The following is a 22209-nucleotide window of genomic DNA, read 5'->3' as shown; positions in this document are numbered from 1 at the left end:
CGTGCGTCACGGCCGGGGCGGGGCCGGGGGCGGGGTCTCGGGGGGCGGGGCCTGGCGGGGCGCGGTGCCGCCGCAGGGTCCCCCCGCCCTTCCGCCATGGCGGCCACCGGCGTCCTGCCCTTCGTGCGCGGCGTCGATCTCAGCGGCAACGACTTCAAGGTGCGGGGGAGAGGGAGCGGGGCACAGCCCGGCACGCAGCGCCCCTGCGGGCCCGGGCCCCGCGGGGTTGTCAGGCCTGGCTCGGCCCCCGGGGCGGGGGAAGCCCGGCCCCGGCCCCGCCCGGGGTGGGTGACCTGGGGCAGTCCCGGTCCCGACCCCGCGGGCACTGCGGGGTCGGGCGATTCCTGACCCACATCAAGCCGCTATGGTTGAGCAACCCGGCCCTCAGCCCACGGGGTCCCAGAGACACCGGTGATGCCCGAGCCTCCAGCTCCCAGTCCCATAGGACTGGGCAATCCCAGCTCCCAGTCCCATAGGACTGGGCGATCCCAGCTCCCAGTCCCATAGGACTGGGCGATCCCAGCTCCCAGTCCCAAAGGACTGCTTGATCCCAGCTCCCCATCCCAAAGGACTGGGCGATCCCAGCTCCCAATCCCATAGGATTGGGCAATCCCAGCTCCCAATCCCAAAGGACTGGACGATCCCAGCTCCCAATCCCAAAGGACTGCTTGATCCCAGCTCCCCATCCCAAAGGACTGGGCAATCCCAGCTCCCAATCCCAAAGGACTGGGCGATCCCAGCTCCCAATCCCAAAGGACTGCTTGATCCCAGCTCCCCATCCCAAAGGACTGGGCAATCCCAGCTCCCAATCCCAAAGGACTGGGCGATCCCAGCTCCCAATCCCAAAGGACTGCTTGATCCCAGCTCCCCATCCCAAAGGACTGGGCGATCCCAGCTCCCAATCCCAAAGGACTGCTTGATCCCAGCTCCCAATCCCAAAGGACTGGGCGATCCCAGCTCCCAATCCCATAGGACTGGGCGATCCCAGCTCCCAATCCCATAGGACTGGGCGATCCCAGCTCCCCATCCCATAGAACTGGGTGTCCATGGCCCCCAGGCCCCTAGGACGGGGTGATCCCAGCCCTCTAGTTCCCAATTTTATGGGACTGCTTGATCCCAATCCCTGCAGCTCCCAGTCCCTTAGGACTGGGTCATCATGACCCCACGCTTCCCAGTCCCATAGGACTGCTCGACCCCAAACCTCCCATGACCACAGAGCCTCAGTGAGGCTGAGATCCCCAGATCCTCATCCCGTGGGACAGGTGGTTTCCTCAGCCTCCTCCTCCTCCTCCTCTGCAGGGCGGGTACTTCCCGGAGCACGTGAAGGCGATGACGAGCCTGCGCTGGCTGAAGCTGAACCGCACGGGGCTCTGCTACCTGCCCGAGGAGCTCGCTGCCCTCCAGAAGCTGGTGAGCCCCATGCTTTGGGAGGGACTGGGGCTCCCCTGTCCCGCTGGGGCCGTAGGATCCGACGGGAGGCTGTTCCCTGCCAGCCTCGTGGCTCAGCAGCCGGTGCTCCGGTGTCTAATAATAGCACTGAGCTACAATGTGTGGTTGAAACGGGATGCAGGAGCTGTCAGGAGTGGGGTTGGGATGGGCTTGCACTCGGTTTCACCCCGTTTTCCTAGAAAACCAGATTAAAAACCATGCTTAGATCCTCTACCCTGTAGCAGAAGGGAAGGGTGATGGTTACAATGGGGACAGTCAAGGGTTTTGGGGCTTTTTTTCCTTCTCCTTTGCTAAAGTATATAAAAAGCAGGAGCTGGCAGCTGCCTGGCTTTGTTTTTCGGGTGGTTCAGCCAGGCCCTTGGTGGAGCTGTGGCTCAGCTTGGCTTTGGTGGTGTCCACAGCACATCAGGGACCTCATCCTGTCAGTGTCAGACAAACTGAGTGCTTTGAACGCTGCCAGGAGTCCCCGTCCCCGTGCCAGGCGCAGGGAATCCCTCCTGCCAGCCCTGCCAGGTGCTCGGGGGCCACAGCAAGACTGAAAGCCTGGCATCCCGCCCACAGCCTGCCAGTGCCTTGTGTTCCTGAGCAGGCAACAGCCGGGCTGCTGATGCTCAGAGGGAATTCCTCCTCCCCCAGCAGTGCCCACGCCTGCCCGTTTCCAGATCACCCAGCTTCCAAGGACTGGGATCTGTGTGCACAGGGATCTGTTTGTGTGGGCATCCCAGAGCACCCCAAACCCCACAGCAGGGCTGAGGTGTCCAGCCAGGGCTACCCCAGGGGATGAGGGCTGTGGAGGCAGCGCAGGCACGCTGGGCCAAGCAACCGGTTCGAGACTGGGAGTGTCCCAGCAGCCCTGTGTGTGACAGGGCTTCAACTCTCCTGGGATGGAGGAGCCTCCACGTCAGTGTGGGGGCCCAACCCTTGCCCTGCACAGCCCCAGCTCCTCTCTCTGCTCACTGGGGCTTGTCTGGGGCTTCCCTGCAGGAACACCTCTCTGTGAGCCACAACAGCCTCACCACGCTCCATGGAGAGCTCTCCGGCCTGCCCTGCCTCCGGGTGAGTGTCCCCCTCCTGCCTCAGGGGTCCCCAGGCACCTCTGGGATCTGAGGGCACACAAAGATCATACCTGGGGCACCCTGGGGGCTCAGCAGGCAGCTGCATTCCTGCCTCTCTCCCCTTTGCAGGCAATTGTGGCTCGTGCAAACAGCCTGAAGAACTCAGGAGTCCCTGATGACATCTTCCAGCTGGATGACCTCTCAGTGCTGGTGGGTGCAGAATCTTCTCAGCTGATGCAGCAGCCAGCTCAGACTCCTGGGTCCCATTCCTGCACCTTGGTGGCTCCTTGGGAGCACCAGTCCCAAGCCCATGGCTGAGCTCCAGGGAAGCTGGCTGTCGGCAGGGTGACCCTCTGGCAATGCCTCCTTTAAAGGCTGATGCCATGGATGGGCTCCCTGGGTTCCCTGTGTGCTGGTCCAGCTCCTGCTGTGGCCCTGGAGATACCCCCCAGTCCTGAGGTGTGGGTGGTGCTGGCTGGGTGTGGGGCTGAGGGTGACAGCTGCTTTGTGCTCCCATTTTCCCAGGACCTGAGCTACAACCAGCTCACAGAGTGCCCCAGGGAGCTGGAGAATGCCAAGAACATGCTGGTCCTTAACCTTGGCCACAACAGGTGGGTCCAGGCTAGAGTGACCATCTCCCCCTTCTGGCTGTGGCCACCTCTACTGGTCACACTTTGCTCTAGGTGCTGCTTTCTGCCCCTCTAGAGGGAGACCCGGGGCTGCTGCAGGTCCTAGGCCCTCCTGAATTTCCCCATATCCCTGCAGCATCGACACCATCCCCAACCAGCTCTTCATCAACCTGACGGACCTGCTCTACCTGGACCTGAGCGACAACAAGCTGGAGAGTCTCCCACCACAGATGAGGCGCCTGGTGCACCTGCAGACCCTCATCCTCAACAACAACCCGCTCCTGCACGCGCAGCTCCGGTACGGCCCCGCTCCCCAGGCTGGCTCCTGGTCTGGCAGGGCTGGGACTGAGCTTCCTGCTCCATCCTGACGCTCTCTCTGCCCCCCTGGCTCTCCCTGCTCCTCAGGCAGCTCCCGGCGATGACGGCCCTGCAGACCCTCCACCTCCGCAACACCCAGCGCACGCAGAGCAACCTGCCCACCAGCCTCGAGGCCCTGGTGAACCTGGCAGGTAGGGCCGGGGCATCCGGCCCCACAGAGCCCTCCAGGGGCTCTCCCAGCCCCAGTGTTGGTCTGGCTGGTGGTGTCACCCCGTTGTTTCCTTCCCCAGATGTGGACCTGTCCTGCAATGACCTCAGCCGTGTCCCCGAGTGTCTCTACACCCTGGGCAGCCTGCGGCGCCTCAACCTCAGCAGCAACCAGATCACAGAGCTGTCCCTCTGCATCGACCAGTGGACCCAGCTGGAGACCCTCAACCTGTCCCGCAACCAGCTCACCTCCTTACCTGTATGTCCCTGCCCTTACGTGCCATCCCTGCTTTTGGTTCCATGGTTCTCACCCCACCATCTCCCCCTTCCCCAGTCGGCCATCTGTAAGCTGACCAAGCTGAAGAAGATGTACCTGAACTCCAACAAGCTGGACTTTGACGGGATCCCCTCGGGCATTGGCAAGCTCACCAACCTCGAGGAGTTCATGGCAGCCAACAACAACCTGGAGCTCATCCCTGAGAGCCTGTGCAGGTAAGGAACACACAAGTGGATTTGCTGTGTCCCCAGGAGGGAACACAGAGGTTGTGTGGTCACAGGTCACCCTGGGCTGGCCTGTCACCAGCATCACTGTCCCACAGGTGCTCCAAGCTGAGGAAGCTGGTGCTGAACAAGAACCGCCTGGTGACGCTGCCGGAGGCCATCCACTTCCTGACGGATGTGGAGGTGGGCACCCCGTGCTTCTCTGCCTTGGGCTGGCTCCACCACAGCCCCAGCACCTCCCTGGGACCCCAGGGCTGTAGGGTGGGCTGGATGAGGTGAGGGCAGGGGAGCTCAGGGCCAGTACCTGCAATCTGCCACATGGTTCAGCCCAGGCAGGCCATGGAGCTCCTTCCGCATCCCCTCATCCCAGTGAAGCCTGGAGTGCTCCAGAGTTCTCCATCCCATGCCACGCTCCCAAATGTCCCTGTGGGCACGTCCTTCACCGAGGTCTCTGTGCCCTCCCTGGCAGATCCTGGACGTGCGCGAGAACCCCAACCTGGTGATGCCCCCGAAGCCGGCGGATCGCTCCTCGGAGTGGTACAACATCGACTTCTCCCTGCAGAACCAGCTCCGCCTGGCCGGAGCCTCCCCCGCCACCGTGGCCGCTGCCGCCGCGGGTACGCGTGCAGGGATGGGGGCACGCGGCCCCTGCCTTGGCATGGCCCTGGGAGAGGCTGGGCAGTGAGCCCTGCTCCATAGGCTGCCCCGCAGGCGGCGTGGCCGCCGCTCACCCCGTCCCCGTGTCCCCAGGGAGCAGCACCAAGGACCCGCTGGCCCGCAAGATGCGGCTCCGGCGGCGCAAGGACTCTGCCCAGGATGACCAGGCCAAGCAGGTGCTGAAGGGGATGTCGGACGTGGCCCAGGAGAAGAATAAGAAGATAGAGGTAGGGTCTGGGGTGGGAGAGGGGCCCTGAGGGCATCACAATGTCCCTGGCCTACCTCGGGTGCCAGCAGAGTTCTGGTTGTCCCTAATTTGACCTGTTCCCGTCCCACAGGAGAGTGGGGAGGCGAAAGCGCCGGACCTGAAGACGCGGCGCTGGGACCAGGGCCTGGAGAAGCCACAGCTGGACTACTCGGAGTTCTTCAGCGAGGACGTGGGGCAGCTGCCCGGCCTCTGTGTCTGGCAGATCGAGAACTTCGTGCCCACGCTGGTGGACGAGGCTTTCCACGGCAAGTTCTACGAAGCCGACTGCTACATCGTGCTCAAGGTACGCGGGGAGGACCAAGGGTCCCCTGCATCCCCTGCCCGGAGCTGCAGCCATCCCGTCTCACACACCCTGTCCTTCCCAGACCTTCCTGGATGAGAACGGTTCCCTGAACTGGGAGATCTACTACTGGATCGGGCAGGAGGCCACACTGGACAAGAAGGCCTGTTCCGCCATCCACGCCGTCAACCTCCGCAACTACCTGGGGGCCGAGTGCCGCAGCATCCGGGAGGAGATGGGGGACGAAAGTGAAGAGTTTCTTCAGGTGAGGCCAACCCCCAGCTCCCCTGTAGCCCCCGACCCCTCCTGTCCCAGCCTCACCCCCTCCCTGCCCCCAGGTCTTCGACAACGACATCTCCTACATCGAGGGTGGCACGGCCAGCGGTTTCTTCACGGTTGAGGACACGCAATATGTCACCAGGTACAGCTGGGGACAGGGGCTGGGGGGATGTGTGGGGCAGGCAGTGCCCCATGTCCCACCACGGCTGTCCCTTCCCCAGGCTCTACCGTGTCTATGGGAAGAAGAACGTCAAGCTGGAGCCGGTGGCACTGAAAGGGACATCCCTGGACCCCCGGTGAGTGGCCAGGGGACAGAGGGACCTTACAGAAGGTTCAGCAGGATCCACCTGAGACATAATAGCTGCAGTTCTGTGGTGCAAATGGGCTATGCCAGCACCTTTCTACAAGAACATGGGTTCAAACCCCCCTTGGTGCCTTGCAGGGACCCCCAGGATGGGGGAGGATGCTCAGCACACCCCATTCTCTCCTGACTCCTCTCACCTCTCCCCACCAGGTTTGTTTTCCTCCTGGACCACGGCCTCGACCTCCTGGTGTGGCGTGGGAGCCAGGCCACGCTGAGCAGCACCACCAAGGCCAGGTAGGGCTGGTGGGGGTGCCGGGGTGTGGGGAGCCCAGCTGCCATCTCACCTGCTCCCACTGCAGGCTCTTCGCCGAGAAGATCAACAAGAACGAGCGGAAGGGCAAGGCCGAGATCACGCTGCTCACCCAGGGCCAGGAGACCCCCGAATTCTGGGAGGTGCTGGGGGGCCAGCCCGAGGAGATCCGACCCTGTGTCCCCGATGACTTCCAGCCCCACAAACCCAAGCTGTACAAGGTGGGGAGCTGCATCCGTAGGGCCACCAGCCCTGCTGAGGTCCTGCAGCCCCCACTCACCTCTGTCCCCCTCCCCTCTGCAGGTTGGCCTCGGTTTGGGCTACCTGGAGCTTCCCCAGATCAACTACAAGCTCTCCGTGGAGCACAAGAAGAGGCTGAAGGCTGATCTGATGCCAGAGATGCGCCTGGTAGGATGGGCCGGGGAGGTTCTCCCAGTCTGACCAGTGAGACTGGTTTCATGCCCCTTCTGCCTCCAGCTGTGCCCTGGGAGAGGGAGGTTCAGCCAGCAGTGCCTGGCTGGGGGATGCTCTGCTCTGTAGGGAGCAGGCAGGGTGTTTTCCAGCTGGGAAGGCCTGCAGGTGCCTGACCCCTCTTCCCTGCGGTGCCCTCAGCTGCAGAGCCTGCTGGACACCAAGAGCGTGTACATCCTGGACTGCTGGTCCGACGTCTTCATCTGGATCGGGAGGAAGTCGTCGCGGCTGGTGCGGGCGGCGGCGCTGAAGCTGAGCCAGGAGCTGTGCAGCATGCTGCACCGGCCCAAGCACGCCATGGTCACCAGGAACCTGGAGGGCACCGAGTGCCAGGTGGGCACGGACCCCTCAGATGGGTGCTGGGTGCCTGGGAGGGGGCTGAGGCTGAGGGTCTGTTATCCGCTCCCCGATTTACACCTTGAATGACTGGACGTGGCACCCGGTGCTCTGGTCTGGTTGATGAGGTGAGGATCGGTCACAGGTTGGACTCGATGATCTTGGAGGTCTTTTCCAGCCTTGATGATTCTGTGATGTAGGTGTTCAAGTCCAAGTTCAAGAACTGGGATGACGTCCTGCGCGTGGATTACACCCGGAACGCCGAGACAGTGCTGCAGGACGGCGGCCTGGCCGGCAAGGTCCGCAAGGACGCCGAGAAGAAGGACCAGATGAAGGCCGACCTCACTGCGCTCTTCCTGCCCCGCCAGCCCCCCATGCCCCTCAGTGAGGTAGGGCTGGAGACCCCCGTGAATCCCCCGTGGTGTGGGGCCGGGTGCTGAGGGAGCAGCTGGGGGGCTGACACAGCTCATGGGGCCACAGGCGGAGCAGCTGATGGAGGAGTGGAACGAGGACCTGGATGGCATGGAGGGCTTCGTGCTGGAGGGCAAGAAATTCACTCGCCTGCCCGAGGAGGAGTTTGGCCACTTCCACACCCACGACTGCTACGTCTTCCTGTGCAGGTGACACCTGGCTTGTCCCCTCTCAGGGGCTGCTGGACCACCTTGTCCCCAAACTGCCTGCCCAGTCCTCCCAACTGCCCCATCCCTCACGTCACTCCCTGTTCCTGCCCTCAGGTACTGGGTGCCAGTGGAGTACGAGGAGGATGAGGAGAAAAAGAAGAAGGGTGAAGGCAAAGGGGACGAGGAGGGTGAGGAAGAAGAGGAGGAGAAGCAGCCCGAGGAAGACTCCCAGTGCATCGTCTACTTCTGGCAGGGCCGGGAGGCCTCCAACATGGGCTGGCTCACGTTCACCTTCAGCCTCCAGAAGAAGTTTGAGAGTCACTTCCGCGGCAAGCTGGAGGTGACACAGCTTGGGGGTGACACAGGGGTGCCCCAGCTTTGCCTCTCTTCTTCTCCATCCCCTCTGTGCCCCTCAGGCTGAGGCAGGGGACAGCAGCAGAGATGGGAGCTGGCAGGGGGGTGCAGCTGGGGCTTGGAGCTGTGTTTGGGAAGTCCCTATGCCCCTTCTGACACCCAGCCCTGTGCAGGTGGTGCGCATGACCCAGCAGCAGGAGAACCCCAAGTTCCTCTCGCACTTCAAGAGGAGGTTTGTGATCCACCGGGGCAAGCGGAAGGACCGGGTCAGCACTCCCCAGCCCAGCCTGTACCACATCCGCACCAACGGCGGGGCCCTCTGCACCAGGTCAGTGCCCCGGGGCTGCTCCGTGCCAGGCAGCACCCACGGGTGCCAGATCCAGGTGGGATACCTGCTGGTGGGCACAGCTGCTGGGTCTCCCTCTGATTTGTGCCTCGGGGGGGCTCCATCTCCAGGTGCATCCAGATCAACACGGACGCTGCTCTGCTCAACTCCGAGTTCTGCTTCATCCTCAAGGTACTGCTCGTGGCTGAGCATCCTCTGGGCTGCCTGGGTGCCCTCCTGCCCCTCTGGGCAGCCCTGACTCCACTGTCCCCCAGGTGCCTTTTGAGAGCACGGACAACCAGGGCATCGTCTACACCTGGGTGGGCCGGGCAGCTGACCCTGACGAGGCCAAGCTGGCTGAGGACATCATGAACCACATGTTTGATGACTCCTACAGCAAACAGGTGAGCAGGGCTCAGTGCCACCTTACCTGGGTGACAGGGACCACGCAGGCCACACTCAGCCCTGTTCCTGCCCTTTCAGGTCATCAATGAGGGAGAAGAACCCGAAAACTTCTTCTGGGTGGGCATTGGGGGCCAGAAGCCCTACGATGAAGATGCTGACTACATGAAGCACTCACGGCTCTTCAGGTGGGCACTGGTCTGGAGGGGGATGCTCCAGTCTGGGCTGCTTCCCTGGGAACCAACCAGCCAAAACAGCTGCTCTGCCACATCCCTGCCCTCTACATGAGCTGAGTCCTAACAAACTCATGCCTGATGCTGTCCCCGTCCATCTCCCTGCAGATGCTCCAATGAGAAAGGTTATTTCTCCGTGTCAGAAAAGTGCTCAGATTTCTGCCAGGATGACCTGGCTGATGATGACATCATGCTGCTGGACAATGGGCGGGAGGTGAGCTGGGGGCACGAGGCTGTCCTGGGCCCAGATCTTCCAGTGGCTCTGTGGGCTAAGCCCAGCTGCTGATCCTTTCTGCAGGTCTACATGTGGGTGGGCACCCAGACCAGCCAGGTGGAGATCAAGCTGAGCCTCAAGGCGTGCCAGGTAAGACCTCCCTCCATCCTGGGCCTGTGTGTGGGAGGATTTGGGCACTTCCATCTCCCCTGGGGGCCCTGATCTGGCTGCTGCAGAGCTCTGGGCTGGGGAATACCAACCCCGGGGGTGGGTGAGGGCCAGGACCCCCACGGCAATGCTGTGCCCCAGGTCTACATCCAGCACATGCGCTCCAAGGACCCCACGCATCCCCGCAAGCTCCGGCTGGTGCGGAAAGGCAACGAGCCCTGGCCCTTCACCCGCTGCTTCCACGCCTGGAGCGTGTTCCGCAAGCCGCCCACCTAAGGGCAGGGGGCACCCGGAGCTCCGGCCACGGCCCCCCCGGCGCGGCTGGACCCCGCACCCCGCGCTGCCGCCAACGCCAGGCTCAGCCTGGAGCCGCTTCCCCCCGAGCTGGGGCCAGTGGGGATCACTGGGGCTGTCCCTCTGTCCCCTCTTCTCCCAGCACAGGGCCCAGCTCAGCCCCTTCCCTTGCTGGGGGGCATCGGGGTGGTGTGGGCCCCTGTCACACCCTGCCTGGGGATGCTGCTGCCCCAAACCAGTGCCGAGCTCCCCCCGTGACTGGGGGACAGGAGTGACTCCCAGTTTGGGTGGGAGGATGCTTTGCTAAGGAGAACTGGGGGGAGTGAGGGGTTCTCAGCCCTGGGCCTTACAACTGGTCCCTGCTGTCCTGGGGGAGGGACCCCCAGCAGGGATCAGCCCATCTGAAGCATATCAATAAAGGCTGTACTTCTCACCTCAACTCTGTCCCAGGCTCTGACTCACTCCCAAGTGGGGTCACCCCCAACCCTGATTGTGCCCCTCTGCAGCTCAGCACTCACCTGGCTCCAAGGCTCAGCCAAACACCTGCAGCCCAGGCAGCTGATATTAAATGCTTTATTTTCAATATTAAAAACCAGTATTTTTAATAACTAAACAATGCTAAATTCATCTTACCAAAAAAAAAAAAAAAAAAAAAAAAAAAGATGAGGTTGGGGGGGGGGGTTCTACCAGGGACGCTACAGCCCCGGCCTCGGCCGGCAGCAACAGAGCCCGAACCCCCCCAGCCACACACGTACCGCAAGAGAGCCCGGGGGGGCCACAGCTCCCCAAAAGGAGAGGGGCAGGGGCCAGCTGAGCCCCGTGGGAACAGCCACCATGGGCCAGGGGACAGACCGCAGCCCCCCAGGAGGACGAGGCCAGGCTCGGAGCCCAGGGGGGATTTGGCACAGTGAGACCCCCAGGGTGGGGCAGCCCCATCTGCCCCCCTCTCCCAGCACCAACATGGACCAGGACCAGGAGCCCGTGTGTAATTCCACAGCGTGATCCCATCCCAAACACACCCCGTGGCAGGAATTAGTGTCAGAAAGGAGCAGCAGGCACAGAGCCCAACCTGGAGAATAGCCCTTGGAGAAGCCACTAAGAGAAAAAGGCCACCTGTGACCCCCCACCATGCCCCTCCTCGGGCTGCTCAAGGCCTCTGCTGCCCACCTGGGAGCCAGGGGATCCCCACTGGGCTCCCCTGGGGACAGTCCCTGTGCAGCAGCCAGAGCCTCCTGGCAGGCAGGGAACGGGGCTGTAAACTGCAGGGAGCCGGGCATGTAAACACAGACCAGGGTACGGGGGGGCTGTGCCCGGGGGCTTCTGGCCCCCCACTGCCCCAAGGGACCAAAACTGAGGGACAAGGGGGGGTCCACAAGCCCCAGCCCTCCCCGTGGAGCCGAGGAAGCAGCAGCATCCCCCAGGAAGGGGGCTCTGGAGTAGGGGACAGTGACACTCGACCGTGTATAAAAAAGGAACTGATCTTCCCCGGGAAGAGTTTGTGCCCCACGGCCCCGGCTCGGGGGGCCCGGGGCGGGCAGGCAGGTGTGTGGGGAGTGCCGGAGCCGGGCTGCAGATGTTAGAGAGGAGGCGAGTCTACGTTACGTGGGGAGGGGGCGCGGGGGTCCAGTCGAGTCGCGCATCCCGGGAATCCGAGCACTGAGATGGGTCAGGGAGGCTGGCGGTGCCTGTGGGTGAGGCAGAAGGAGTTGGTGGGGATCAGGACAGGCATTCCCTCTGCTCCCCCTCCTCTACGAGCCCCGGGGGTCACAACTCCGTCCTCCCACGATGGATCAGGAAGCCAGGGCACTGCCCTGGGGTCCCAGCTCCAAATCCCACTCCCACCCCAGGGACCACCAGCCCTTCACAGACCTCACTTGATGAGGATCCCCGTGGGCCGGGCCTCGTCCTCGCTGGTGTTCCTCAGGTTCTGCTCTGCTTCCTCCGAGGACCTGGGGCAGAGCAGGGTGAGAGGCACTGCCACGGCCCCTCAGCACCATTTACCCCATTCCCACCCCACTCACGGCAGGAAATCCTTCACTTCCTCCACGGTGATGTCCCCGGTGGTGTCCAGCGGGTTCTCCATGCTGCTGTTGGGGGAGTCGATGGGGCCGGGCGAGAAGGTGGCCGAGTGCTCCTCGGGGGACCCTGGGGAGTCACGGGACAGGAGGGATTGGGGACAGCTAGGATGCAGAGCCAGGCTTGGAGCAGGGCTGTGGGACACCGTGTGTGTGCAGGGACAGGGTGGTCACTCACGGTCGCTGTCCGAGGGGGAGTGCTGGCTCTCGGAGCTGCGCGGGACGTGGGTGCCGTTCGCCTGTGGCAGCTTCGGTGTCACCGTCGAGCTGTTGCTGGAAGGAAACAGGGAGAAGTTATGGCCAGAACCAGTGTCACGGGGTGGGTGTACAGGGGTTCCCACACAGCAAAGCCCCCCACGCCCCCGAGACAGCCCACCTGAGGCAGGAGGTGTCCTGGAGCCGGGTGACCTCCAGCCGGCACAGGGGCTCCGTCACATTCCTGGCGCTCAGCGAGAAGCGCTCGAACTCGGATGGTGAAATTAGGTAGAAACCTACAGGGGGGACAACAACAAGCCTCAGGAATCCCCCACAGGGCTGCAGGTGAGGTCAACATCCCATCGACACAGATGTCACCTGGTGTCCTCACCTTGGCCGTGCTTGGTGAAGACACAGGAGGCAATGCCACTGATGTCCTCCTTACGGATGCAGCTGTAGTGGACCTGGGGCCGCAGGCTGGGCACGGTGAAGATGTGGATGTCCCCCAGGTTGGTGAGACAGGCCAGGCAGTTTTCCAGCCGCTCCTCAGAGCTAGCACTGGCCAGGCTCACCAGGGCCACCTTCCGCACCCGGCAGCCCTCGTGTGCTGTCAGCTTGAACTTGGTCTTGGCACTCACTTTGGGCAGCGTGAACACCTGGGGGGGGAAAGAGGAGTCAGGCTCAGGGGAGAACGGGAAGCTGCAGGGTTTAGGGGGACACTTTCCCCTTGGATTCACTACCCCAGAATAGACATAGGAGTGCCCCCAAAACCTGACTGGTCACCTGGTCCCTGCGTGATGAGGACATCCAAAGGGGACATGGGACATTTTGTGTCCCATCTCTACCACAGTGGGACACTGAGCCCCGCACTCACCTTGAACTGTTCCTCGGAGGAGATGAGCATGGAGTGGCTGCCCTGCATGTCGGGGGCCTTGGCCAGGTCCCGAGACACCTCGTAGGGCTCGGGCAGGGGGTTCCCCCGCCCGTCCAGCACCGCAATGGCCACCACCGGCGCCCGGTGCATCAGCTGGATCTCCTTCCCCAGCACCGCCTCCACCGCCCGCTCCGAGAACTTCTCCTGCGACGGCACCTCCAGGGCGTAGGCGAACACCGACCCGGAGTTGGTCCCTGCCCACATCGTGGGGCCGTGGTGGGCAGCTGTGGGGGTGGAGCAGCGTCAGAGTCCCCTCCCCACAGACCCAGCCTGGGGCCTTTTCCCTGGGGAGGGAGGGAGGGGGGTGTCTCACCATCACGGAGGAAGGTGTCGGCAAAGTAGAGGCACCGCACGACCCCCGACAGGGAATCATCGGCCGAGCGAGGCTCGATCCGCCGCTGCACCGGCGTCATCTCCACCTCGGGGGGGCCCGCCTGCTCCGCCAGCTGCGCGTTGGCCTCCTGCACCTGGGGAGGGGACACGGGGTCAGTCCCTGCTTGGCGGGGACGGGGAGCTGCCATGGTGGCCCCCACTCCGTGCCCACCTTGCTGGAGGGGCTGCTGGCGTTGAGCCTCTTCTTGCCCGACACGCGGCTCTTGCGGATGCGGCGGAAGGACTGGCGCAGGGACTTCTTGAGGGACTTCACGCGGGACAGGGGCCCCTCCATGGCCAGCGAGTCGTTGGGGTGCAGCGTACACCTGCGGGCACCGACGCTGCTCAGCACCCGCCACGCCACTCCAGGGGGTCCCCAGCACCGAGGTCCCCCCATACCTGGCCAGCACGGGGTTGCGCCGGTAGTAGTCGAAGAGTCCAAAGCCGTGGCTGGTGCCGAAGGCCACGAGGTTCCACTCGGAGTGGAGGGTGACGGCGGTGACGGCGGCGGGGGGCACGCACTGCACCAGCACGCTGGGCTGGAAGCCGGGGGGGAAGTGGAGGGGCCCATTCCGGGGGGCCAGCCGGTCGTGGCCCTTCCAGGTGAAGCCCTCACGGTCCTGCAGCAGGTCCACGGTGGCCACGCTGACCGCGTGCTCCGACTTCTCGTCGCTCAGCTCCATCACCAGCACCTGCAGGGACAAGCACGGACAGGGGGACACGCTGGGACCCCCCCCCAGCTTGCTGCACATCAGGGGTTAAACCCATCCCTTCAAGGACAACCATGGGGGTCTGTAGCCCCCTCATGCTGTGGGTCCCCAATGGGAGAGCCGAGAGGTGCTCGGCAGCCCCCGCTCTGTCCTCGCCACCTTACCTGCCCCGCCGTGCCAGCCACCACCATCTTGGCCGTGTACTTGCAGAGCGCGATCTTCTGCACGCCCAGGCGCGGGTCGTCGCTGTAGGGATCAAAGCAGCCCACCTGCGGGAGGGGACAGCTGAAGGGACAGCCAGGACCCCGCACAACAGCTGTGGGACAGCCCCCCCTGCACACCCACATCCCACCACCAGCTGTGGCACACGGGCCACTCTGGGCATCACGCCCAGAAAAAGTCTGTCCCCACGCACCCCCCGGCTCTGTCCCCCATGGTGGGGCAGACCCGCGGGACGGGGCCCATGGAACAAGCGTCCCTTGTGTCCCCACAGTGCGTCACACAGCAGCTGTGCCCTGAGCCGGGGGACACGTCCCCGGGGCGCAGCCGGGATGGCTCCGGCAGGTGCATCCCCCCGTGCCCAGCTCTGGGTTTGCCCCCTCCAGTGCTGGCAGAGCCGGGAGGGTGCTGAGCTCCGCGGTGGTGTCACCCTGCCCAGGGGACCTCACCTTGCGGAATGGAGGCCACTCCTCCTCGCCCGCCTGGTTGAGGCTGTCGTTGTGCTCACAGTCTGTCTGGAAGATGTTGGCGGTGCCCAGCTTGTAGAGGGGTTTCAGGGAGACCCCCGAGGCGTCCCAGAACCGCACCGTGCCGTCCTCGTGCCTGGGCGGGGGGGGTCCTGTCAGCGTGGGGCCCCAGCATCTGCCCGGCTAACAAGAGCCGCCTGTGTGCTGGCAGCCACCGTGCCAGAGGGGGGGGACAACGGGGGACAGCGCAGCGAGTGACACGCTCATGCCGGGCCAGAAGAAGAAGGGGCAGCCCACTCGGAAAGAGGGAGTGGGTGCTACCACCATCCCATCCCACTCCCCCACCGCAGGAACCAGTGTGGATGTGTCCCCCCTGCATTTTGGGTTTCCCAGGCCCCCTCCCGGCTGCCAGCCCACTCACCCAGTGAGGAGAAGCCCCCTCTGCGTGGGCTCCTGGGCCAGGTTCTTTCCCCCATCAATGGGCCAAGCCTGGAGGGAGGGATGGAGGAAGGGATGAAGCTCACTGGGTCACAGTGGAAGAGGCTCAGAAGGACCCCTCGCCACCACCCCCATCACTGACCGCAGAGGATTGCCGGGGGCTCTGCTGCTCGCCCACACTGACGATCCTCTCCCAGAGCTTGAGGGGCACGTTGGAGACATGGCAGGAGCAGGTGATGGCAGAGGAGTGGAGAGGTGCCAGGTATGGGGCAGGGATGGTGGGCCAGCCCGGCGTCTGCAGGTCGATGGCCACCAGCTCCTCCTCCACCAGCACCACGAGGGCTCGGGGGTTCTCAAAGCCTGGGGAGGGGGGAGATGGCTGCTGCACGTGGAGACCCCCCCTCACCATCGCCCGTTCCCTGGGTGGCCCTGGCAGGACGTACCTCCCTCGGGCACCTCTGCGCTCTGCACAGTGAAGAAGTCAATGACGCGGGAGGTGAAGTCGAGCGTGGCCAGGGTCTGGCCCTGCAGCACGCTGACGCAGTGCCTGTCACCGTAGCTGGCCCGGGGCATCCCCCCACTGAAGATGATGAAGGGGTTCCTGGGTGGGACGAAGCAGCTGCCATCAGACCCTGGACCCCCAAAGTGCCCCCTGTGCCCATGCCCAGCCCACACACCTACCCTGACTCGCAGGTTCGCCAGAGGATTTTGCTGATGGCTTTGCAAGGGAACGGCCCTGAAACGAAGACACCAACACTGGTTGTAGCACTGGGAGATGTGGGGGATCAGCTCCCACCCCTTGAGCCCCCCCAGACCCCCATCCTGTACCGTAGGGGATGGTGGACATGACGGGTTGCTGGCTCCTCTGGCCGGTGCCGCTCACTGCCCACACCATGTAGCCGCCGTTGCTGTGGGAGCTGACGATGCTCTTCCCGCTCTGCTCCCAGGCCAGGCTCTCCAGCTGCTGCGGGGCCACACGGGGGGCTCAGCACTCGGATGGGGACACACACACGGGGCCACAGCCCCGCCAGCCCCACGCCAGCCCCGGTACCTGGTTCCCCAGGAAGAGATGCTGGACAAGGCGAGTGCTCTGCTCCCACAGGACCACCAGCCCCCGGCTGTACCCGATGAGGAGCCGGCTGCCGTTGCGTGGGTGCTCCTGGATGGACTCCACGGGCCCCAGCGCCTTCCCGCAGCGGTAGTCATCGGGGACACTGCGGGGGGACAGGCACGGAGGGGTCAGAGGGGGGCTGGGGGGTGCTGGGGACAGGGCATGGGGCCCGCAGGGCTCTCACCTCTGCAGGATCTCATCTGGGAAAAGGGTTTTGTCCTCCAGCAGCGTCAGGGTGGGCAGGGTGACAAAGTACACGGCACCGCCCTCGGTGCCCAGGCAGACCATGGCACCAGCAGCCATCGGCAGGACCACCGTCACCCGTGTGATGCCAGGGGAGCAGCTGGGGGGGGAACAGGGGCTGCCTCAGCACCGTGGTGGGTCTGGGGGAGCATCAAAGAGACCCCAGACCTCCCCTGCTCCATCCCTACATTCCCATCTCCCCTAGTGCAGGAGGACAAGGACAAGGACAGCCTCAGCGCCGACAGCAATTAGAGCCATTAATCACCCCCGGGCCCTGCCAGCACCATAAAAAGTCCAGAGCTGTTCCCTGCGCTCAGCATCTCAGTTCGGATCAGAGGAGCATCCCAGTGGGGAAAACACCATCACGGAGAGGACCTTGGCCACCATCCCGCCCCAGCAGGCCAGCTGCTCCCACACGCCGTTCCCAGCTGGCAGCGGCACCGCTGCGGCCGCAGCCCCGCGGGGGAGCGGCTCCGACCCCCCCAGGCAAGTACTTAGCGCTGCCGGACCCTGGGCGTCCCGGGAGGCTGAAACTGCGGGTCTCCTCCAGGTGGGAGCAGCCCTCCTTCTGGCACACCTCCCACAGGTGCAGCGTGTTGTCGTCCAGCAGCGAGAGGAGCCAGCCCTGGGGATGGGGGGACGATAAGAGGGGTGTGTGAGGCGCTGGGGGCCGCTGCCAGGTTCTCCCCCGGGACACCCACGTACCTGGCCGGGGAGGAAGTGCAGCTGGGTGACAGTGGCCGTCTCCTTGTGCAGGCCGGTCAGCTCCACACCCGGTGCGCCATATCTGGGGGGGCCGTCAAAGAAACAACGAGGGTAGAGCCCCCCCGCCCCTTCCCCAGCAAACCTCAGGACCCTCGTAATTCCCTCAGGTCACAGTTCTGCCTGCAAACACCAGTTTAGCCCCCTGTCTCCATGAGAGCCAGGGCGCAGCATCCCTGGCCGCACCCCATGCCAGAGCTGGCCATGGCACCACCATCCCCATCCGGGACCCACCAAGCACCTCCAGCTCCAACCAGGACGCTCTGAATCAGCCTGGAATCCGTCAAGAACCTCCAGCTGGGACACTGCAGGTCAGGCTGGGATCCACCAACCACCTCCTACCGGGGTGTCCCAGGTCAGGCTGCGGCCAACACACACAGCTGGGGTGGGTGTGCGAGAGGCTCCGGGAGCCCCGGCACGCACCGGCAGCGGGGCGGGGTTCGGCATGCGCCGGCACAGCCTCACTCACCCGACTGGTCCCGGCTCCTTTACTCGGCAGGAACCACGGCAGGACCCGCGCAGCAGCTCCAGCACTGCACAGAGCAGCCCGGCCTGGCATCCCCAGCACCCCCAGACCCAGCCAGCTGCTCCCCCCCAGCCCGGTGTGCACTGTGCAGCCCCATCTGGGCATGCCGTGTGCCGGGTGTACTTGCCCCCGGCCACCTTCTGGTGCCCTCGGCACAGGGAACCAGCCCGGCGGCTCTGCCCGGCCGGACAGGCAGGAGCTGTCTGGCAGTGCTGGGCACAGCTGAGCCGGCAGAGCCAGGTGACAGCCACGGAGTTTTGGGGAGAGCAGGCAACAGGGCATGGGAATGAAGCAGGGAGCACGCAGAGGGCTCTCGGTGCTGCATGCTCGGGGGATGCCACCCATCCTTGCTCATTCTGGGGTCTTCCCCCACCCAAAATAGTGCCACAAGCTGAGAGCCATCAGGGCAAGTGGCTCAGGCACACTAGTGTCACCAGCATGTGGAATGGGGGTCCAAGTGCAGGGATCCCCAGCTGCCTCAGGAGACCCCTCCAGGTGCTGGCTGCCCCTCAGTGCCGGGCTGTCTGCAACCAGATCCGCCCAGCCCGGCCGGGGAGCACCCAGGGGTGCCCCCCACTAACCAGTAACGCCAGTCAGGCCAGCTCCAGCTGCTGCCTCGCCCGGCCCCGGCTTCCCCGGCACCGCCAACCTCCAGAAGCATCACTTTGGAGGCAGCCGGAGCGGGGCCGTGTAGGCACGGGGTACCACGCTGGGTACCACCCCAAAACCATCCCCGCAGAGGATGCTCAGGGCACCGCAGCCCCCCGCAACCGCATCCCCGCGGTGCCGGGGGGAGGGGAGGGGGGGCTCAGCTGGGAAACGGCACCGCGGGCCAGGCGGGCGAGTGGGGCGGCCGGCGACGTCGCGGCCGGGCTGGCACCCGGGCGGCCCCGGCAGAACAAAACACGCCATCTTTGTGCTCGGCAGGCAGCGAGCCGCCGGCCTGGGGGAGGGGGAGTGCGGCCGCCCCCCACACCCCGACCCCGCTGCGGGCGCAGCCGCCCCCGCGCCCCCACCCCGCATTCCTGCGGCGCGGGGCCCCCCGAGCATGGGCCGCATCCAGCCCTGGCCGCCCGCCAGCAGCCCTCTGAAGTCTCCCTGCACGCTGCCGGCAACAAAGCCCGGCCGGCCCCGCTCGGCGTCCCCCGCTTCGGCCCCCCACCCGGGACCGGGCTCCGCGCCCGCCGCAGCCCCTCTCCCCCGCGCTGAGCCGGCCAGAGCCCCCGCTGCCCTCCCCGAGGGCTGCGTGGATGGGACAGGATGGGCAGGAGCCCCCCGGGATACGCGGGTAACAGCGGGAAGGACCCCACTTGGGATGCCCCCCGGGACGGCCGAGCCCCTTTCCCCCCCCCCGGCGTTTTGGGCGAGGTGGGGGTTTCCTCCAGCCGCCCCCTCGCCGCCCGGCCCAGCTGCAGCACAGCTGGACGGAGGGATGGACGTCAGCCGAGTGGGGGCTGCCGGATGGGCCAGAAGCAGCACAGCCACGTCTCCAAGCATTCTCCGGGATGGGGACAGCCGGAGGAGCGAGCGCGGGAGGGTCCGGGAGGTCCTTACCTCCTGCTCATGTGGGAGGAAAAGGATACAGCTTGACGGCTCCCGCCTTGGTGCCGATGGCCATCACACGCAGGACGGGGTCGTAGGCCAGGGCGCTGGGCTGGCTGGGGAAGCCGTGCTCCACCGTCTGCCATGGGGACAGGCACGTCAGAGCGGGACCCCCCCCACCTCTGACACCCCCAAACCTTCCACAGCCCCCCTCACCCCCACAGCTCCGATCCCGCACCAGCCCGAGCATCATCCCTGCGATGGGGGATCACGAAGATGCTGCTCTGTCCCCCAGTGCCACCAAGGAGGGCCCTGGGGAAAGGGGACATCACTCCTCACCCAATTTCCACCCCGCGCCCCAAAACCCAGCCCAACAGCCACACCACGGGCCGGGGTAGGGCTGACCTTGACCGAGCTGTCCCACCACCCGCCAGCACTTTGGGGGTGGGACCCCCCTGCTCTGAACCTCGCAGGTGAGGACACCCCGGGAGAGGCGAGCGGGACCCCCACTGCGACATCACCGGGCGTCCCCGATGCCGGGCGGCAGAACCAGGCGAGCGGGACCCGCCAGCGCCAGGGACGTCCCCGCCGGAGCCGCGCGTCGCCCGAGGGCACCTTCCCAAGGAAGTCGCGGCCGTCCGGCGTGCCCGGGCTCGCCGGCTGGGGAGGGGCTGCCCTGGCAGCGGGGGGACGCGGGGGGCACCCACCGGCCCGGCCCGCGGTGCGGGGACCGCAGGGCTCCCGAGGGCAGCTCGGCTGAGCAGCGACGGCGCGATCAGACGATACGGAGGCCGCCGGAGCCAGACTGGCCGGATCCTGACCTGCTCCCTTTGTCTGGGGCATCCGAGAGGCGCAGCGGGGCGGCTTTCCGCACCCGCCGGCGGCAGCCGCTGTCACCCCAGCTCCTGCTCCCCTCCCAAGGGACACCTTCAGGAGCGTGAAAACGTCCCCAGCCCATCCCAGCCCATCCAAGTGGGTCCCAACACGTCCAAGGGGCGAGGAAGTGGATGCTCGTGGGTGCCGACCCACGCAGGGTCATGCTGAATCCCCCCGGGATGCACGCTGCGCTGGAGGACGGAGCTGGGACAGCAGCAGCACAGGGACACCACGGCGATGCTTTAGGCCGGAAACCAACACGGTGACACCGGCAAAGATTCCCCAAAAAGCGCTGTCGCACTTCCCCAGCACTCCCAGTCCCAAAGGGGGACCCTGCTGAGCCCCCCACCCGCAGCCCCCGCTCCCGCCCGCAGCGGGGCCGCATCCGGCAGGCTGTGCCGGCCGGCCAAGGCGCGCTCCCGGCCAAATTACAGCAAATCCCAGGCAGATCTGGAGCTCGGGAGGAAAAACAACCCTTAATGGGAGGCAGGTGGGCAGCGGGCGGCCCCAGGGCTGGGACGGCCGGAGAGGGGCTCTCCTCAACCTCCCCCCCAGGACATCCCACTGGCACACACCCGCCCTGGGCACTCGTTCGGGCAGGTTCTGCCGTGGGACTCTGCTCCCCAAAAACAGGGGGGCTCTGGCTGGGCTGAGCCTTGCAGCCCGGCCAGACCCTCACCCACGGCAGAGAGTTGGGGGGTCAGGGCTGTGCTGGGCAGTGGGAGCTGGCTCTGACCCCTCACCACTGCACACCCCGACACCCGCAGCCCCTCCCGCTGCGGGACAGCCGGGGGTCGCTCCGGTGCACGGCAGCGTCCCCAGCAGGAGCTGGGCAAGTAGCCCACAGCAGTGCCAGGACGCTGGATGATGGACAGGATGGGCACGGTTTGGGTTCATCCAGGGGGCACTGCCGGTGGCCAGGGCAGGAGAATGGTCCCAGCGCCACGGCGCCTCCGGGACAAGGTGCACCAAGTCCCAGGTGGGCACCCGCTGGCACAGCCCGGTGTCCCGAGGGAAGGCTCCGGCACCCCAGGGCTTGTTTGATGAGCTTGTGGATCTCTCCCACCCCAAACGAGGGGGGCAAGTGGTAAAACTCGGAGGGAGGAGGGGGACAAGGACTGACCTCTCGTGTCCCCACAGAGACACATCTTTGGGGTGCCACGGAACCCCAAAAGCCCAGGGGGTCATTGCCACAGCCCTTCCGGCTGACACAGGGGGTCCAGCCCCCCAGTATCCCACCCCTGGGGAGACGGGGGTGAGGGGCTGAGCCCCACATGGGGGATGCAGCCAGGGATGCTTCAAGGCCAGACAGGATGCGGGACCGCGGGTCACCCCAAAAAGCCCGTGAGCGAGGCCTCGGGGAATCCACGGGACAGGGGGCGTGCGGGAACCGGGGCGCTCCAGCGAACCCCCCGCAGGAGGGGCTGGGGACGGGGATGTCGCGGTGCTGAGGGGGTCGCCTCCTCTCCCGGAGTGCCCCCCTGCACCGCACGGGGAGGAGCGCAGCCCCCGGTCCGCACCCCGCACCCGCGGCTCCCGGTACCCACCCCCGGGGGTGCATCCTCCCGGGGCGGTCCAGCAGCCTGTCCCGGGATCCCCCGGCCAGGCAGCCCTGCCCTTCCCGCGTGCCCCTTCCCCGGGAGCGGGGAGGTCCCGGTGCGCGGCTCCCCCGGGGGTTCAGCCGGTCCCGGGGGGCGGTGCCCCGCACGCTGCTCGCCTCCCCGCGGGCAGCATCCCGCCGGGGTACCAGAGCCCCGCGCCATCGGGGGGCTTGCCCGCACGCCGCACCCTGCCCGGTACCCCCGGTGCCTCCCGGCGGTCGCCGCCCCCCGGGATCCCCCGCCGCGCCCCCCGCTCGCCCTAGACGCACCTTGCTGAAGGCGAAGAGGTCGTGGCGGAGGCGGTCGCGGTGCGGGTCGGCACCCTGCCGCCGGAACCGAAACTTCATCATGGTTGGGCCGGCGGCGGCGGCGGTGGCGGCGGCGCGGTACCGGGCGGGGCGGGCGCGGCCGGCGGTCCCGGGGCCGGTCCCGGGGCGGCGGTGGCGGTGGCGGGGCCGGGGCGC

The 22209-nt window shown here is 65.8% G+C and overlaps 2 protein-coding genes across 4 annotated transcripts; one reads left to right on the top strand and one right to left on the bottom strand.

Moving 5' to 3' along the window:
- Positions 1-42: 42 nt before the first annotated feature.
- FLII (FLII actin remodeling protein) lies at positions 43-10113 on the top strand. Its single transcript, XM_053991854.1, has 30 exons — positions 43-159; positions 1300-1410; positions 2434-2505; positions 2634-2714; positions 3030-3115; positions 3270-3431; positions 3539-3642; positions 3742-3917; positions 3993-4150; positions 4258-4342; positions 4629-4776; positions 4910-5043; positions 5155-5367; positions 5450-5629; positions 5703-5785; positions 5865-5939; positions 6158-6241; positions 6307-6478; positions 6561-6665; positions 6870-7061; positions 7265-7453; positions 7545-7684; positions 7799-8024; positions 8212-8366; positions 8495-8555; positions 8639-8767; positions 8847-8953; positions 9107-9212; positions 9297-9362; positions 9522-10113. Exons 1-30 carry the CDS (start codon positions 97-99, stop codon positions 9654-9656), a joined length of 3798 nt encoding a protein of 1265 aa, XP_053847829.1. The 5' UTR covers positions 43-96; the 3' UTR covers positions 9657-10113.
- Positions 10114-10237: 124 nt separating this feature from the next.
- Positions 10238-22131, bottom strand: LLGL1 (LLGL scribble cell polarity complex component 1). 3 transcript variants are annotated; one of them, XM_053991855.1, is made up of 23 exons: positions 22015-22131; positions 19310-19407; positions 17144-17225; positions 16933-17063; positions 16380-16538; positions 16136-16298; positions 15913-16048; positions 15766-15820; positions 15528-15685; positions 15227-15444; positions 15068-15135; positions 14629-14782; positions 14125-14229; positions 13650-13942; positions 13423-13576; positions 13192-13345; positions 12819-13102; positions 12336-12600; positions 12126-12240; positions 11928-12022; positions 11696-11819; positions 11544-11623; positions 10238-11359 (listed from the first exon to the last, which is right to left on the bottom strand). In XM_053991855.1, exons 1-22 carry the CDS (start codon positions 22093-22095, stop codon positions 11545-11547), a joined length of 3171 nt encoding a protein of 1056 aa, XP_053847830.1. In that variant the 5' UTR covers positions 22096-22131; the 3' UTR covers positions 10238-11359; position 11544. The 3 variants fall into 3 exon arrangements, with proteins under 3 accessions (XP_053847830.1, XP_053847831.1, XP_053847832.1); XM_053991856.1 differs by having other exon boundaries at positions 16948-17063; XM_053991857.1 differs by lacking the exon at positions 22015-22131 and having other exon boundaries at positions 19281-19321.
- Between the last annotated feature and the right edge of the window lie 78 nt (positions 22132-22209).

The sequence above is a fragment of the Vidua macroura genome, chromosome 16, assembly GCF_024509145.1.
Source record: "Vidua macroura isolate BioBank_ID:100142 chromosome 16, ASM2450914v1, whole genome shotgun sequence".
NCBI lineage: Eukaryota > Metazoa > Chordata > Aves > Passeriformes > Viduidae > Vidua > Vidua macroura.
Note: the sequence above shows the minus strand (reverse complement) of the source record. Positions and strands in the feature narration are given on the sequence as shown.